General features: G+C 36.1%; 2 protein-coding genes across 2 annotated transcripts in view; both read right to left on the bottom strand.

The window, feature by feature from the left end:
* The window catches only part of NSUN3 (NOP2/Sun domain family, member 3), a 24,459-nt gene extending 19,530 nt beyond the window's left edge, over positions 1–4,929 (bottom strand). Inside the window, exon 1 of the mRNA XM_009888514.1 lies at positions 4,909–4,929. Coding sequence (XP_009886816.1) covers positions 4,909–4,929 — 21 coding nt within the window. The remainder of the gene's footprint in view (positions 1–4,908) is intronic.
* Positions 4,930–5,166: 237 nt separating this feature from the next.
* The window catches only part of ARL13B (ADP-ribosylation factor-like 13B), a 43,381-nt gene continuing 30,169 nt past the window's right edge, over positions 5,167–18,378 (bottom strand). The window contains exons 4-10 of the mRNA XM_009888513.1: positions 17,287–17,392; positions 14,827–15,029; positions 12,703–12,742; positions 11,297–11,525; positions 10,711–10,827; positions 10,188–10,256; positions 5,167–5,243 (exon numbers count right to left, since the gene is read on the bottom strand). Of these exons, the coding sequence (XP_009886815.1) occupies positions 5,167–5,243; positions 10,188–10,256; positions 10,711–10,827; positions 11,297–11,525; positions 12,703–12,742; positions 14,827–15,029; positions 17,287–17,392 (841 nt within the window). The remainder of the gene's footprint in view (positions 5,244–10,187; positions 10,257–10,710; positions 10,828–11,296; positions 11,526–12,702; positions 12,743–14,826; positions 15,030–17,286; positions 17,393–18,378) is intronic.

Genomic DNA, 18,378 nt, shown 5'->3' with positions numbered 1-18,378 from the left:
GGCTGTGGGAGCGGGGCGCCCCCCTGGGGGGGGAGGGCAGGCAGCTCCCCCCTCAGGCTCCACCGCTGCCGACGCCCCCTCCCTGTGCCTCGTCGCTCCCAGGAGGTGCCGGTGTCGGTTTGAAGGTTTTTTGTTTGTTTGTTGCCTTGATTTTGGGTTGTTTGTGGTTTTCTTTTTTAGTGTGGGAGGCTGAACTGTCCTCCAGTCCCCTCTGCCTCTCCAGGAGATGAACCGGGAGTAGGCAGTGACTAGACCCTCCATTAATCAACTGGTCTCCAGCCCGGACCAGCTCCAGGTGCTGCTGCCACCTGCGCCACTGCCCTCAGACCTCTGCCAAGGGCTCTTCACCAGACCTTGGCTCCTGGCTGGTCCAGCCTCACACAGACTTTGCAGCTGCTGTTCAGCTGCTCGACAACCCCCTCTGAACCGCGCCGGGGATCAGCTCTAGCTTAACCTGCTGCCGCTGCAAAGGAAAAAAAAATATGGGAGAAACTTGGGAATTATTCACACAGATGTCTTACACACGTTTTCAGACAGCCTGTTCTCTGGGAACAGCAGTCAGGAGAACAACCAGGCCCCAGCTCACCAACTGTAACTGGTTTAGCAGCGCTAAAATCTGGAGCTGCCAAAATGCTCAGGCAGTTCCTCTTCTGAGCACTTCACAGGAACAGGGCCCCCAACCCACAACCCCTCCCCACAAGAAAGGGCATCTTGCTCTCTTCGCCATCTCCTGCTGCAGTTGTCATGGCCTGGTAAAACAAGTCACCATGTACTCTCTGTCTTTCTCCCCAAAGCTCGCTTGTCCACCAGCATTTGCCCGCTCCTTCAGTAAGAACAACGCCTGTGGAAACAGCAAGTTTGTTTAATGGTAGTTTCAATTAATGGCTGCCCACGCAGCTTCTGCGCGCCGAAACCGGCCTCCAAAATGCAGGCTGGAAAGGCGTGCAAAGGTAAAGGCAAGAGTGCTATCATGTAGATAAATATTTGAGTTTCAGGCACTGACTAATGAAGACTAAGAACATTTATGCAAACTTCATGCAAATTACCATCAAACTTGAAAGCTCATTTGAAATGTTTAAATCAGGATCCTGACCAAGAGCCAGCAGGCAAAATGGAGACCTCCTTCTTATCAAATGTGAACGGAAACCAGAAAAGCTTTTTGATAAATGCGTTGTACCCACAGATACAGAACAAAACTGGTGTAGAAAGTACAGTTCTCTGTGGTTGTAATTCTGCCAAGACCAGTAACATACAAGAAAATACATACCATAATTGAATTTTGTAGTACCAATAAAACAAAAAAGTATGCTGAGTCATGTTCCCCTAAATCCAGGGCTATATTCCACTTGTAGATGGTGCCGTCAGTGTCGCTTAATGTGTCTGAAACCAGTAAGATTTGCAACACATCAGAAGCAAAGAAAGGACTTCAATTAAACAGTTTGTTCACTCGCAACACCACCAGCACAAACAGATGAAATGCAACAAAACAGTAAAAACGCTATTGCAACCGCTCTCTCTCTCGTGTGTTACTGAAGAGACAGATTGACTCTGGGGAGAACAACTTCAGTACATTTCGAAAGGCACACCACTCTCTGTACCGGAACTGTACAGGAAAAACATCCTCGTAATAAAAAGCAATCCAAAACTAAGTGATTTCTGTCACCAAAGCAACTACGCTTGCCACAGTAAGTGGCCACGTGCATGCCTGGATGCCCCGTTAAACCACAAACTATATCTCATTTCTGCAAAATCCATTGTATCTCCACAACTCCACTATAACCTCAGTCCACAATTATCTTAAGCTAACACATTTCCTTTAAATGTAAGCATTTCCTTTAAATGTAAATTCAGGAAAGCAAAGGAAGAGGACACAGTGTATGCCCAAATGTCCCCTGATACTTTCAGAGAGTGCAGGATGGCTGAAATGTCTTAAAATTAGCAAGTCAACATTCAGAGATACCACCACCACCATCAACATCCGCCAAGCCTACTGACCAGGAAAGCCGGGCCATTTCTGTGACTTCCACTGTTCCATTTCAGGTGTCCACAGCTTCCTGGAGCAAGCACAAATTCTGAGTCTTCACCATTATTACACAGTCATTTGGAAACACACAAGCAAACGTATTCTCCTTATTTGTTATATTAGGACAGACTTAGCAAAAACTTTCTAGGTTTTGTGGAGATCAAAGTCATGGACAGCACAACTTTTAGGATAGAAAATATGTAGATTAGAAGATCATGTCACCTTCTGCGTCTTATTTACATGGAAACACCACATCACTAAACCTAACCTAATGGACATCAAATATACCTACCTTTAATAAGACAATCATAGTTATTATTTTCTATTTAAAACCTTTAAATGTCTGAATAAGGTCCTTCTGTGGATTCTAGGTTTTCGCTAAAAAGGAAGAAAACAATGAGAATGACTTATTTAGAAGCACGGGTTACCTTTTACACTAATTCAGCTCATGAAGATTATTATTCCTCATCTTAGAAGATACATTGAACCCACCTTTAAAAAATTTTGTCTAAAATGTATTCAGAGTTGCACACAGATAATGCAAAGTGTTCTGCTTATGTAACATATTTCTGTGTATTTACCACTCCTGTATTTAAGTCCAAATACTCTTAGCTTGAAAGTGATGTTATTCACAATGAAAAGCATCAGAACCTAACGAAATCTTCTACCTTGTTCAATAATTATTACGTCTCGACTTACAACTGTGCAACTTACTACCTCTCAAATATTAAGTGCACTATCAAAGCACTTGATACGTACACATATATACATAGCTTAGTGCCAATCTATCAATATATTCTAAATTTGATCACATTGCAGTTGTAAAAATATCCAAAGATTCTGTGTATAAAGTCTCTCTTTTGTACATTTTAGCAATGTAAATGAGACTTGCAGCCATTAAGCATTTATGACTATACTTGCTTCCGAAAAAATTGTACATTTATGATAATATGGGAAACATGTTGATGCTGTGCATTGTTTTTATTCTATACATAAATGTCATCTTGAGTAAATAAAATAAAAAGTCAAGGTAGTATAAATTACTGAAAAAACTCCTGTAGTAAATAATTATAGAGCATACTAATAAACAAAACTATATGAAACATTTTTTAGTACTTTGGTCATATATTGGTAAAATTTATTTTAAAAGCAGAAACAAAAGTGATACATATGTCCACATACACAACACGCATAACACATATTTCACATATAAGTACCAACATCTTCCATTTCCATTTCTCAAATTTTGTTTCCACAGCAGTATTTAGCTTTATTTTTAATAAAGACTTCAATTAATTTACTTCAGATTAGTGTTAAAATAAAAGGGTAATACATTTCTAGAAACTGAAGCTGTAAAAAAATAAGCTTGCAAATTTAGAGCCTGTAAGCCAAAAAATTTAAGTGGTAACATAGCTAAAGACAGTAAGATTGCGATTGCACAAGTAAACTTTTATGCACCCCCCCCCCCCCCCCCCCTTTATTTTGTGTTTGTTTGAAGTGAAAATGACTAAATCCTGAGAGTAATCAAACTAAACCATATTACACTATTAGAATACAACAAAAGTATTCTTATGCTGACAGTCACATACAAATTGTTTCATCCTTACACTAAGCTAGCAAACTGGGAATATTCCTCTCCACCCGTTCCAAACTTACTATTCTTAAGACTGTTTTTTTTGTTCCTCCCAACATACTCTTTAAAATTCTTAGTTAATAATTTCATTTTTATTAATATGGTAGATATTTATTTGTGTAACTCATTGCTGCAAGGGGTATATGGTAAGATTTCTAATGCCAAAATGCTGAATATATATGTTGCATCATTTTAACATCTACTAAAATCTTTTGGTAATAACACGTTATGGAAGACTGAGAGCGTAATAGAAAATCATCAAGTAACTCTTCTTCAAAAAAACTTTGAATGGGGGTTTCATCCTGGCTGTAACTAAATGGCATAATGATATACCTTTACGCAATATACCAATGGTTGTCTCCAATGTAAGAGAAAGAATAGCATATACAGAACATTTAAACAGAAATATATCCAATTGTAACCCTTGCTGTTTATGTATCACTTGTAGGTGATTGTTTTAATGTAAAATTAACACACAACATGGAAATATTATGCAAATTCTTAATAACCTGGAGTTTCTTTTGTTTTCAAGATGGTATTTTAGTATAATCAAGATTAAAAAGTGCTGGAGCTCATACGCATATTGGTTGATTCAGTTTTCCATCAGAATTGATGACTGAATTAGTGCAAAACTTTCATTATGTGCAACTTTCTTGTATGATGTAGTAGAAAATACAATATTCAGCTCTATTTTTCACCTATGCCAAACCCAGTTAACAAAACAAAGAAAACAACACATAAGAAAACTTTCAGACAACTCAAATAGCATAATTTTGCATAAAATGTATTTGTCTTAAACTTCCCTTTCTACCTTCCTCTCCCTTCAGATTGCCAGAAATATGAAATATGCATCTGGTAATGTAATCCCTAATAAGAGGTATTGCTACTGTAAGAGAAACGTAAGAATCAAACATACTCTACTTGTATGCCTTTGACTATCAGCTTTCTGATGCTTTCTAGGTATCATTTTATTGGTAGTAGGTCAAGTCAAACTTTCAAATAATTTTATAAAAAGTTAGAAAAATATACTCAATATTTGTTGCGTAACCTTTCTATATTCACGCTATCATACACGAATCTTATAAAAAGCTTTAGAACCATTTATTAGCTGCAAAACTACCAACCACTGTGCAGCACCTGGAGAAGGGTCTTGGTGAGAACATACAATCCAGAATTGTATGATCTTGAAGGTATTTTTCTTCAGGTTTACAGCTATGTATTTTCACACGTAAACCCAATAAATATTCAATACCATGTTCATATGAGCGTCCATGGACACATAGACCTTTCTTGATTTCATGCTAAATCCTGAAGAAGAGCTGGTGATGTGAAAAGTAAATGACAAAGTCTGATCAACTCAGTACGACAGAATGAACTCCATGTTTAATTGTCACCAAGTTATTTAGCAAGAAGCCGATAGACTGCCATTTTAAAAATTTTCCTTCAAGAGCAAGAAATATTTCTGATATATTTTTTAAATAATGTTTTTTAAATGTTATTTGTGAGCCAGTTAAGCTATGACATCATGGGTATCACTGTTGGGTCTTTGGCGTGTAGTCAGCGGGGGCAGAGGCTTTCCATAGAAATCTGTGTAAGAAATGCCAAAGAAGAAAAACACGTTAATCTGTTATTTACCACCTCCCCTGCTTAAAGGCTGTTTAAATAAGGTAAATTCTTGCTTCCTTAGTGAAAGCTAGGTAGCCTGCAAGTTTAGAGCTAATTCCTACAAGCAACTTTCAGGCATAGTGTTAATTGTGTGGAGGTGTATTGGCCAAAACCAGAATTTAATTACATTTTGTTATACATGCATCAGCATTTGCAAAATCAAGCCCAAAGGTAATCTGTAAACGTCCCTAAAAATAGAAAGTGAGGCATCCAAAGTGTACAAATAACAACTGAAAAAATGAAGTATCAAAATTCGAATGTTGCTGTAGCCAAGTCTGCATTGCAATAAAGTTTTAAGTGACAGTAATGCTATGCAACATCCAAAATTTTGGCACCATTTATGCATGGCATCTATCTTGAAAGCCATACTATTTTTCTAAAAGAATTATATTAAGAATTTTTAGATAAAAGCACGACACTTCCTTCTGTCAATATAGGAGTTTAAAGTAGTAAAATTGTCCAAGACAAAGTTATTAAGTACACCAGAGGAGAATAAAAAGTATTCTCAAATATTTGTAATTGATATAAAAGAAAAAAACAACAACATGGAGACTCATACATGCAAAGCATTTCACAAGCAAAATTATATCATGAAAGATGGTAAGAGGAAACAGATAGAAATCAAGAAAAAATAAAAGCAGCTTTTTGAAGTATTCAAATCTCAATTTTGTTTATACAGACAGTCTCCTCCCCAACAAAGCCTTGATGGCCTGCCAACATGAAATTCAGCTTTAATAAATTATAATTTTCCAAGAAAAATATATTCCACTTGTTCTACATATGAACAACTTGTTTTAAAATTACACTCCTGAGCTAAAATAAAAAAACCCCGAGTTGGATTACATTACTCTAAGAATATGTGTACATGTTTGCAGGATCAAGGTTTTAGTAATCCTTACATATAATCAGTAAAATAATAACATTTTTATATTACTGTTGTAAATCCTTTGATTTTAATAGAGCTAATTCAGTGTTACAGCAGCATGGGAAAAGCAACAAAACTGCAACCAATGATTATAGGGAAAATGAAAACCTGTACAATGGATGTTTTTATTAGTCAGTTTCTTGAGGTCTGGTGAACAAATTTAGGGCTGCCAGGCAATTTTAGCTCCTATAATCAGAGAGGTTTATTGTTCTTGCAAATGTATCCTCCAGTGACAATAAACAGACACTCACTACCTAGTGTTGTGCTAGAATCATTAGCATGACTGGAAAAATTGCAGTCTTTAGTGAAAATCAGCGTACATTTAAAGATTTATATAATTGAATCTACTAACTGTTAACTCTGCCTAAACATCCAACATAATGTTCTCTGCTAAGAATGACACAAAAATGACTCAATATATATATTAAATAGCTTGCTCACCAACATTTAAATTTTTCAGTTTGGACATCAAATCATTAAGACAGATTTATGTCTGAGAACACCTATCATTAAAAACCAGACCTTTGGAGATTGTTTCAACCTCACACTACACTAGTTTTATATATTTCAGCACCGAGGTCTACGTTATATTTGTGACACCTCAAAAAATCAATTTTAAGACCAAGAAAAAAGGAATAACTGCTATCTGAAGTAATGAAGACCTGTACTAGAATACATGGGAATACTGAGAAACACCGGTTCCTCTGTTTTTCCACAGACTACCAGAAATTCACACTACAAAAAGTCGTATTTGTGTTGAAGCTTAAGGGGTTTTCTTCACTTACACTGAGGAGCTATCAAATGTTTCATTGTTACACTCTTGGACAAAGACTTTGAGAGTACTCCTGAAAATAACCTCTATGCATAACCAAGGCTTCTTAAACTTTTAAAGGCAGACTGTTAAGTACTTTTTTCTTCCCTTGCTTTTATGGACACTAATAATTTTACCTAGAGTCCTGACAACAGCACCTACTGGGCATCCTACTGGAATTGAGGTTTTATAGACTGGTTTGCATGAAGGTAGGTGCTCATTTGCCCCATATCCAAAGACTTTTCAGCCACTTGGCCAGTAACAGTTTCTTGAAGAAAACTGTTTGACAGAATCGCTATAGAAAACAGTGAACTTCAGAGAATCCAAAAATCCCACAGAAAAGAAAGCTTTACTAAAGGAAATAAAAAAAAAAATATTTTCAGCTTTCACTGCAAATTGTGCCTTCCAGACATTCATATCAATTAATCATGAAACCAATATGGAAACCAGTCCTTTTTATTTCACAAAGGTTGAATGCCTGAAAAACTTTAAAAGCACCTTTGCAGTGAATTTTGGGCCCCCAATAAATCAAAACTGATTTATTTCTATTTATTTCTCTGCTGAAGGGACAGCCAAAAAGTTGGTATTCAGAGAGATGCAATTCAGGGAATATTCTTAAAAATGGATCAAAGGTAGGCTCCACTGGTCTTAGGAAACCTCATATGAGTTTCCAAGCAAGAGCAGGTTGCAAAATACATAAAAACTAATTGAAAAACACTGTTGTGTGACAGAAAACGGGCAAGGACAGATGGCAAGCTAAAATCAGCACAAGATGGACTTGGCAGTATTAGGCTAGCGGTTGAACTCAATGATCTTAAGGGTCCTTTCCAAACTAAATGATTCTATGGCTCTCAAATGGTCTGCGTAGAAAAACAACTGCTTTAAGCAAAATAAGTAATTGATGCTTTTGGATATCCGGACCTAACTAAAGGTTTGACAATGCTGGACCATGAGTTTGAAGAGCTATTTTCATTCATAAATAGTGCTTTCCTAATATAAGTTTTCTTGCTTTCTCAGGATTTCCTGTATCTGTGTCAATCTTGCAAGTGTCTCAAAATTCCTTAAAAAAAATCTCACCAAAGAGCAGGCAAAGTCTTGGATTCAGCTGCAAAGTTCTGAGCACTCCAAGTTTCCTTTGATCTCCCTGGTTACACCTCTGGTCAAGAGATCGTTCCCCTACCAACATGTTTTCCATTGTTAGATTCCAAAATACTTTAATTATTATCCTTATGTTACAAATGGATTAAATTAACACAGATATCAGGTTACTAACTTACACACCTGTGAGTAGGGAACCTTACTTAAGCAGTTTTTTTCCTCTTTGTCTCACCCATGCTCTTGCTACAAAATGTAACACCTCCCTTTGGCACAGATAAAAATTGAGTATCACCCCTTCCCTTTCTCCCCCTCCCTACCTCTTCATCAGGCTTTTCTTTCTTGCCGCCTTCTCTCTATATGCCTTTAAAAAAAAGAGCAAGATGGCTTTATGATTAAGACTACAAAATACATTTTATGCACATGTATTACGCTCCTGTGAAAAATAAGTATCTAGTCTTTAGAGAACTTAATTCCTCTTTATGCATCTTTTGATTCTTTGGCAGAGAAGCTCCGTGTTCTGTTGCTTCAAAACTTCAGCAGGTATGTCCGCATGGTGCTGTACTACACGATAGTAGTACAATCAGTTCAAGTCAGGGTTAAGCTCAAGGATCACTACAGCCACACTGAGCTCCTTTCTCTGTAAGTTCCTCAATTAATGTTCTCTTTGTTCAATTTGTTTATGTGTTCCCATTGCTTTAGTTTGGTCATCTGCGTCTCATATTACTCCAGATGCCTCCATATTCACACGGCTTTTCAAAATTTGAAAAATAAAAATGTAAGAAAAATGAAGAAATTATCATTTAAAACTGAAAAATGATGCAGTATGAGCATATGAAAAACAATATTCCATGGTCTTCTGAAAATAGTCATTACTGAAAAGAGAAATCAAGAATCTGCCGACTACACCATGACATTTCCAGTTAGTAAATTTATCCTACCAGTTTGTGAACTTTCAGGGACACTGGCTCTTCAGGTAAAGCAGCAGATCCCAAGCTTTATCAGTGACACCTCTCCTTGCAGACCAATAAGCTAGTTTTCCGTTGGAAGTCTCACTACTTCTGCAATCAAATTTATGCTGAGCTTTTCATCATAGCTGGGACTGCAGTCCCTCATTTGCAGTTGCTAACATAAGGCACTTAATTCAAGGTGCTCCCATGTCTTTAGCTTTCCTTCTCACAAGAATACACCCCCAAATCAAGGACAAAAATCTTCCCAACTACGCTTTTAAAACCATATGGCAACAGTAGCAGTGGGTAGAAGATGTTTTAGACTACCTCAAGAGGCAACACAAGGAATCAGCTTCTACATAGAAATTCATCTGGATGTTGGCTATGGTTCACAAAATTCCAGAAATACATGGGGCCCATTTGGGTTCAGTATTGTAAGTGGTTAGCACTTCCAGATCAGATCATAAGATCAGTGTGGAAACACAGGCAGCTTAGTGCAGAACCAGCCTGGACATGGAAGACCCTCTATGGATGCCAAATTAATAAGCCCTGCTGGATCTCTGCAGTCCTGCTGAGGTGTTTCTGCAGTATCCTCTCTCCTGAGTGCCTCAGACTTCTTCCAGTATCCAGGTAACCCAACTCCTGTCCCCATTGCATCAGATAATGATGCACTGTCTATATATGGACAATGGAAATATACTTTGAAACTTTCATTTTGAATGCAATATGCATTTGAACTCTTCAAGTAACTGGACCTGTTACTCTCTGTTATATCGCACATGATAGCATGTAGGTGCATGCTGCTGTGAAAATAACTTCAGATCATTAATAGTTTCTGATATGCCGTGCCACTTTAAACTTTACAAGGCAATCTGAGAGAACTTACTCTTTTTGGTAAAAAAATAAATAAAGACTTGAAAAATCAAAAAGATGCTTTCTACTAAGCAAAAGAGTTAGCTTTTGGTCAATGAAAATTAGCATTAAGAAGTTTAAAAAAAAAAGATGAAGAATGAAATGAATGTAGAAGTGAATGGACGATGAAGAATGCTTTAAAAAAGTACAAACCCCAAAATATTTTCAATTACCAGCATGATGTGTGTCACCAAGAGGCTCAAGTTTTCGAAGTCTATTAAGTTTGGGAGTTCCCCAGCCAACTAAAGGAAAACAAAGACAGTCAAACCATGCCCCGACTGCACCTAATTCTAATGAAAAGTATGGAAGCCAGTTCTCTTTGGGAGAAATCAAAGCATTTAGAAATGCCAAAAGTATATAACATATTGTATATATGGTGAATAATGATGAAATACTTTAAAAATAAACTGATATACCCTTAAAAATATTGATATTTTTAATCACTTTTCATCAGTGAGCAGTCAATTCTCTTACTCTTTTTTGTGAAAACAATAACGTCTTCCCCTCCATGGAATGGATCAAATCAATACTGCTGAAAGTTCATACCATGAAGTGGGAAACTGCATCAAAGATATCCTGGAGAGTAAGCCTATCTCTGTATGAAGACCATTCCAGTTTCATCATTCACAAATGAATATTTTAAAGGTTTAATAACCACAAATTGAGACATCGATTACTGTTTGTTAGCACACTTACCTGGTGGAAGCGCTGGTGGTGGCGTAGGATTTTTGGGAACAGCATCTTCTGCATTAACAGGTTCTACTCTGTGGCCCCTTTTTAATTTTGGTTTTTTACTTTTTTTCTTACTGTTATCTATGTCAAACAGAAATAAAGCATTACATATTATACAGCTACATTCAGAGAATATGTTAGATCATCTTTTAATACAGTTGTTGAGGTAAAATGCATCAGCATTTTATGTCCAAACTTATACACAAAAGCAGGTGAAATGTAAATTTTACAGGACATTTTGCTATAGAAAATAAATTGGAAGAATAAAGTATATGCAAATTCTATATTGTAATAAAGCAATTAAACTTAGCTTGATTTGATTATGATAAAAAATTTATTATGATAAAAATGAACCTAGTTTCAGCTACAGTATCAGTCACACCAACAAACAGGCGCTTTTTTGAAACAGATTTTCCAATACAATGACCTAATGGTGCATTTTTATGTTTTCAACAGATTAAATTGACGTGTGGTATCATGAAAAATAATACACAGAGAGGGAAAAACTATGTGAAAAATAGCATCATGCGTTAAAAGGAAGTAGTTTTACCTGAGTCAAGGCATTCTGAGGCTTGCTGCTCATGCTCTTCATGCTGCAAAAGCTGAGTAGTTGTAGAATTGCATGTTTCTAGTCTACTATCATTTGTATTTTGGCTACTGCTACATGAGAAGTGTGGGGCATCCATTTGTTCTTGCTCTGTTTGTGATTTCAAGACAATTGTAGCCTTTTCAGTCTCCAACTTTTGCCGCTTCTTTTCCTTTTCAATTTGTTTTTCATTCTAACAAAAAGTATAAGATTTTTTTAACAACTTCTAATGCTGTAAACTGATTAATAAGACAAAAATGGAAATATTCCTAAAATATTTTTCCATCCCACATGTAGAACAAAAAATATTTTTAAATACGCAAAGAAATTAAATTTCCAATATCCTGCTGAGACAAGGCGGGGGGGGTGGTGGTGGGGGTGGTGTTAACAGCAAAAAGAAATTATATTTAGATTTATAGCCTGTTTTCTTGCTTTCTTTTTGGTCATATGCCAAAAAGAAATGCTGGCTATACAAACAATATCAACAGTCCTGTGCAAAAGGTTAGAAAACTCCTAATTTCTTCCTCTTCACTTATCCTTTTTAAATTTTTTTAATGTTTTAGTTACCAATTGTGTCATACAGACTCAATGATAGGCTGTTTCACAGCTTCTGTATAACTAAATCACCGTCTCTGCAGTACTCACAGAGTAAGAGATGGATATAGCTGCATGTTATTATAAGCAGTATTATTGTGCATATAGCTGACTTTACAAGATATACGGATATGGGAGCTTTTGTTCTGGGGAGAAGCAAACATTAGAATTACTTACTGGAAAAGTCTCTGAGAGTTTGTGTGTTTCTTGACATTATGTTATCTCAAGTCAACTGATAAAAAAATATGTTGCAATAAGGAAGAACTACCTGAACTCAGAAACCCAGGTTAAGGAAGCTTTGTATACTAATATGCTTTTCATATTGTAAAGTTAAGAAAACTTCTCAGTTGTCTCAGTTTTCAACAGAAGTCAGGCTATGCGCAGAAATTTGTTGAAGTTGTCAGGAACATATTATATAACTCACTACATCACTAAAACACTTTACAAGAAACTAATAGACCTTGAATATTTTCCAGTCTTGAATATCCAGCAGTTTAATTAGGAAATGTGTTCAGTTATCTGTTTACAATACCTTTATTTTACTGTGTCTACAAAACTTTTTGTCCCCGAATCAGTAATAGGGGATTTTCTTAACATGAAAGCATTGTTTCAATGCACACAAAACAAGACTGCCAAGATTAAAAAAAGATAAATAAAATAATGCTGTGCAGACAGATTTAGAACAATTCTTTATAATGAACCATTTTTCTCATTACCTCTCAGACATTTGTTAGCAGTAGATCTAAAACAATTCAGATTTCCACATATTCTCATACCTCAGAGATCACAGCAGATATAGGCTGGAAGGGTCTTTCCCTTTGTTGTTGTTTTTTGTTTTACATTGTTGTTGTTGTTTTAGTGTTTTGGGGCATTGTTGTTTGGTTTGGTTTGTTTTTTTGGCAGGGGAGGGAGGAAGAAGGGGGATGAACAAAGAATTACGAAGAAGCCAAGCTATAAATTTTACATAGTAGAGAACACTTATAAGGTCATCTAAGTCATCGTCCCATTTATGTTCCCTTTGTTGTTGTTTTTTGTTTTACATTGTTGTTGTTGTTTTAGTGTTTTGGGGCATTGTTGTTTGGTTTGGTTTGTTTTTTTGGCAGGGGAGGGAGGAAGAAGGGGGATGAACAAAGAATTACGAAGAAGCCAAGCTATAAATTTTACATAGTAGAGAACACTTATAAGGTCATCTAAGTCATCGTCCCATTTATGCCAGCTGATTTTTACCATATGCTTCTGTATTTTGAAAAACATTCTACAGAAATCACAAGGACAGGCTAACATCAATAATGCGCAAGTATATATTATAGCAGACGTAGAAACACGTGCTGCCATGTGCCAGAACGTTCAATCAGCACTTCAAGAAGTGGAAGCAGTTTCTGAGGACAGGATATGTGACAGAATACATCTGTAACTGGAAGGTTTCAACTGTTCAACAGTATGCTGAAATTTTCTCACTGGTAAACTTTTATAACAATTGTTTCAAGGCATTCAATTGTTTAAAAAAAATAAATCTATGTAGTGAGAAACCAGACTATCTAAAACCTCTTCTATTTTTAATACACCTCCATTTCTCATAATTCTACATTATTCTTAATATACATAAGGGAGAACTGGTGCCAGACGGTTCAGTTTATCTAGTAACAGTTAGGAAATCATATTTGCTTCAACAGAAAACTTCAGAAAGGCACATAAACCCCAGTATACTGTTGTTGCACCAGCACTAGTTATTTTTTATGTATCAGATCTCTATTTAAGAAATATTAAATTACTATGTATTAAATAATATATCGTATATGCTCATCAAACACTTTTCATCGATCGATCTGAAGGTACCTGGGCATAAGCAGTCCCTTTCACACCTACTTTAGAGCTGCAAGTACTGAGATAAGAAGTAACCCCATTGTTCGGAGGCACAGATGGGAATGCAAAGGACATCACCGATCTACCCATGAAACCATACTTCTTGGAAGGAATGGCCAGCACTGTGTTAAAACTTACTGGCGCTTCTACTCTCTGGTTTTCCACCTGAAACCAGTTCATTTCTACTAACATTGCAGAGGAAGTGCACTTTGAGAAAACATTCAGGGAAGCAAATCTGAAGAAAAAGCAGTCTGGGGAATTATTAAAATACATAATGAAACAGAATTACACTTGAATCAAGAATAACCTGTTTCTTACAGTAAGAAATTGATTTGATGCAAAACAGCAAGATGGGAGTAATGCCATCTCTTGTATCTGAGACAAGTCCTCAGCTACAGGTAAAACCAGCAGAAGTTACTAGTTAGCATTCTTCTAAGACACAAGGAGAGTTTAGCAAAACTTTTAAGCCTTTAAACCAATTCTTCCAGTGAATAAATACAATCAAGATCACTGAGTGGGAACAGAGTATATGGAAAATGCCCGTATCATCAGACAATCTCTGAGACATGTTTCAAAGTCAGTCCTCCTTGCTACACCTCTCAACATGGCATAAATCCAACACAATCCAACATGGTCAGAGGGTTTTGTCTATGCAGAGACATCTGGCAAACTAGCAGCATATGCATTTTTTCATAATTTTGTGAAATATATATGAGGGCTGTGTCAAATTCCAGTTTTTTAAAATGCACTTAAGTAATTTACGTGCTGAAGTAAACCAAATCAGCAAAAGTACAAGCCAAGACACTTCATAGTAGCTTCACAGTTACTTCTCAAGGTAACTGAGACTTGCAAATCTCTGCAATATATAAGGCAGATGGGGGGACAGGGGCGCTCAGTGAATTTTATGAGAATGTCCCTGTAAAATGATTCACATCAGCCTCTAATAGGAACCATGGTGGGCTACTGATGACAGGAATGAATCAAGTGTCTTACAAAAAGGGATGAAGGGGAAGTAAGAGAAATTACAGACAGAATACCTTTCTTCTCGTATCCTTCTCACTCGCTCAGCTCGTTCTAGCTTCTTTTGTTCTTCATATGCTTTTTGTTCTGTAGTGTCTCTTTGGATGCGCTCATTTAAGGCATCAAAATCTTTTGCTATGATATGGAGAAGCCAAAATAGTCCCTTTTTTATTGACTTATCAATTTTTTTCCCACAGCCCATGACAGCTGAGCAAGGTTCCTGTGAATATACAGAGAAGAAGGAGGGGACAATTATTTGCAGTTCAGACGGCATTCCTTGACTGAAAACAAGAAATCAGCCAAACAACTACTGTTTACTCTGAAGCTTGCAAACCACTGAGAAGTATGGGAAATACATTTGTACAGAGGTATTCTATAAATTTAGGTGCTTTTTTTTTTTTTTGCCGAGAATCAAATCACATTAGTTCTACTAAATACCATTATTTCCAGTCCTTTTCCAAAAATACTAGAATACTGCACAGAAAAACATTTGTGTGCCTATCTCGAGGCATATATATACCCCTGGTATATATCCACACACCTGTTACATACACACCTGCTATATGTATATATGTATATTTACATACCTGTTTCTATACACATCCACATCTATGCATCTATTTTAATACATTCCTACTTTGTCTAAATTAAGGTTCAAATATAAGTGTTGCTCACTGTGGAACCCTACAATGTTCTCTAGCAGAACTTAATCAAGGAGAAGATGTATAGATAATAATGCCTTGTTTCTCTGAGAAAACTAAGATAAAACAGCAGACAGCACTGAGGCAATTTTCTTCTAAGTTTGCACAAAGATTATTGTTACTGTAATTCAGTTCTAAAATATATAGATTTAGAAATGTAGAATATACAGACTTTTAAAAAAGAAAATTATGAAGGTCATTCTCACTGACATTGTGTGACAGTGAGACAAACTACTCCTTTCACTTGCTTTCATATTTTGCGGGGAAATTTAAAGAGCCAGAAGAAAACTAACTAAAAGAATAAGAACAAACAAAAGGTTTTTTTGGTCCTTGCCTAATTTTATTAAAATCTTGTTTCATAACACCCCTGTTTAAATTCACGCCATAAGTCATCATACTGAAACACGTTGGGACCATGTTTACGTTTAATAAGCCTAGTGAAGAAGCTGCCCATTTGAGTACATAAGAGCCTCAGCTGCTTTCAGCTAAAATGACTTTGAGTATGTGATCTAGTTTCTTTGTTGATTACACCCAAGACATAAATGGAGAACAAGAGCAGCATTTTACTGGAACATGTCATAAATTAAGTAATTCTACAGCACTGGAAAAACACACTAGAATCTTTCAGGTCTTTTATAATGACTTTTCTTGCTTTGCAAGAAAATATTTTTGCCACAGAAGTCCCTCAGAAAAGAACTGTGAACTTGCAGTGTTTATTTTCATGATTGCTATATGCATAGTGCAAAATCCACTGACTGAAATGCCTTTGAAGAGTCATTACATAATGAACTTAGTTATGCCCTGCTGTAATCTAACTTTTTAGAGAAAACAATAGCAATATATACTACCCAATGAATTTTGCAACTCTTCCTATGGAATTAAAAGTCTTTTTTAAATTTTACCAAATACCAGATGGAATGGTTTTGCAAAATTGCCTTCTAATTATGGTTAATAACAGCATAACTCTCATTATCTTTTAAAATGTTTCTTATTGCAATTAGAAAAAGATTATAAAAGTAGTGCCCACAAATAGTTAAACAACAAACTGGTTGATTAAAACTAAGGCTTAAAGAAAACTTCAAGGACTAGTGATTTGGATAAATTATCTCAAATACTGACCAATATTAAGTAGCCTTCATATAGATTTCTGGTGTTGGCTCCTCCCCCTTTCCCTCTCCCCCTTTTTAAAATTACTATATTTTTAACATGACTGTGAATACTACATCTGAAATGCAGTCATTTTAGGACAGATATTAACTAGCTCTAACAGTGTTCTTTGATGACTACTGTGCTGTGAATTAGATGCCCTAGGAATTAGATTAAGTTCTTACTGTTTGCCAGATGGTCACTCACACCAAATGATGGTTTTAGTTACGAACAGAAATGAGACAAACATCACACATGAACAGTGACCCCTCCTGACTGTCAACACAGGCAAATTCTATTTTCTGCTTCTTTTTTAAAAAGGTGGAATACTAAACTTGCTGTCCAACTAAACAAGTTTTAAATCACATCAGTAATTAATTTTTCTTACATGGTTTCAGAGTGGACCAGCAGGTACACGTTGAGAACCTTGTTGTAAATATTTCTTCAACAGATTCATAAGCAGAATGTCAAGGTGAACAGTAGAGTTGCTTGCAAAACAGATATACGTACTGTGTCATTGCTGGGATTGCAGGGTTCTAGTTTCAGTTTTACAGCATGTGGTACAATCCCCCACCTTATTGCAAGAATTACATGTATATTAGAAAATGAAGCATCGTAAAACATACTTACAATTTGACATAGACACTTGTGTTCATTGACAAGCTTTTCCAGAGATAAGGATTCAATTACGTCTGCTTCTGACAGAGCTCCTTCTCTGTCCTGCTTATTTGCCAGCCTAAAGAGAAGACCAAAAGAAACACAGCACCCTTACATGAGAGATTCTCATGTCTCCAAAAGCTAAGTTTTTGACAAAAGTTGGAAGAAAAGGAAGAAGGTAAAGAGAAAATGCCTGGTTTCAGCTTTAATTCTTAATTGTTCCTTCCGCTTAGTAAAAGTGTTAGTCCTTGCACTATATTCAGCTGATACTAACATTAAGTAATTAATAAGCACCCGTAGAAAAAGCTATTGTATTTTACAGCTAAGAAGACGGATGTAAAAGACTACCATTCTACTTCAAAAGCTACACAGTGCAATCTCTTGGAGTCTATGAATCAAAGTTCAGAACTTTGCAACTTTCCAATCCTTTTCCATCTCCCCACATAATACTGTTTCATTATCATCTCGGGTCTTGCTACTATCCAGAATTTCTCTCCGACACCAAACAACTCGATCTGTAATGTTTTGAACCTGCTCTTTGTAAGTAAAACTAGAAGCTCGCATGCAGGAACTTGCATGAATGTCTCTAAACCCATACTTTATTATTAAATAGAGGGAAGAAAAAAAATTGGTATATGAAACACATAGTTTACAAAACAAGTATTCCATAAGATGAAGTGTCATCATTGTCTCATTCTCATTTCTTAGAGATATAGGAGCGTAGATCTTGATCATATTTGTCTTCTATGTGCTCCATAACTGCATCCAATCGATAACTTGACTATCCTCAAGACCTCAATTTCTTAATTAAAATGGATTTAAATTGGTCAACATCCAAGAAGGTGGGATGAATTACAGCCACCATGATCATGGATGCCTCACTTCTTTAGGAAAATGGGCTAAAATCTTCTCAGTAATTCCCTAATAAATGCAACATGCGTTTATCCTAGTAAATGTATTCTATACAGAAAGGGGTAAGTTGTCAGAAGCAAAGGAAAAGCTTACATGAAGCAATGTGTAGAAAACATCAGAAAAAGATTAACAACGTAAGTTTACTTAAGTATT

This window comes from Charadrius vociferus, unplaced genomic scaffold, assembly GCF_000708025.1.
Source record: "Charadrius vociferus isolate BGI_N301 unplaced genomic scaffold, ASM70802v2 scaffold487, whole genome shotgun sequence".
Classification (NCBI taxonomy): domain Eukaryota; kingdom Metazoa; phylum Chordata; class Aves; order Charadriiformes; family Charadriidae; genus Charadrius; species Charadrius vociferus.
Note: the sequence above shows the minus strand (reverse complement) of the source record. Positions and strands in the feature narration are given on the sequence as shown.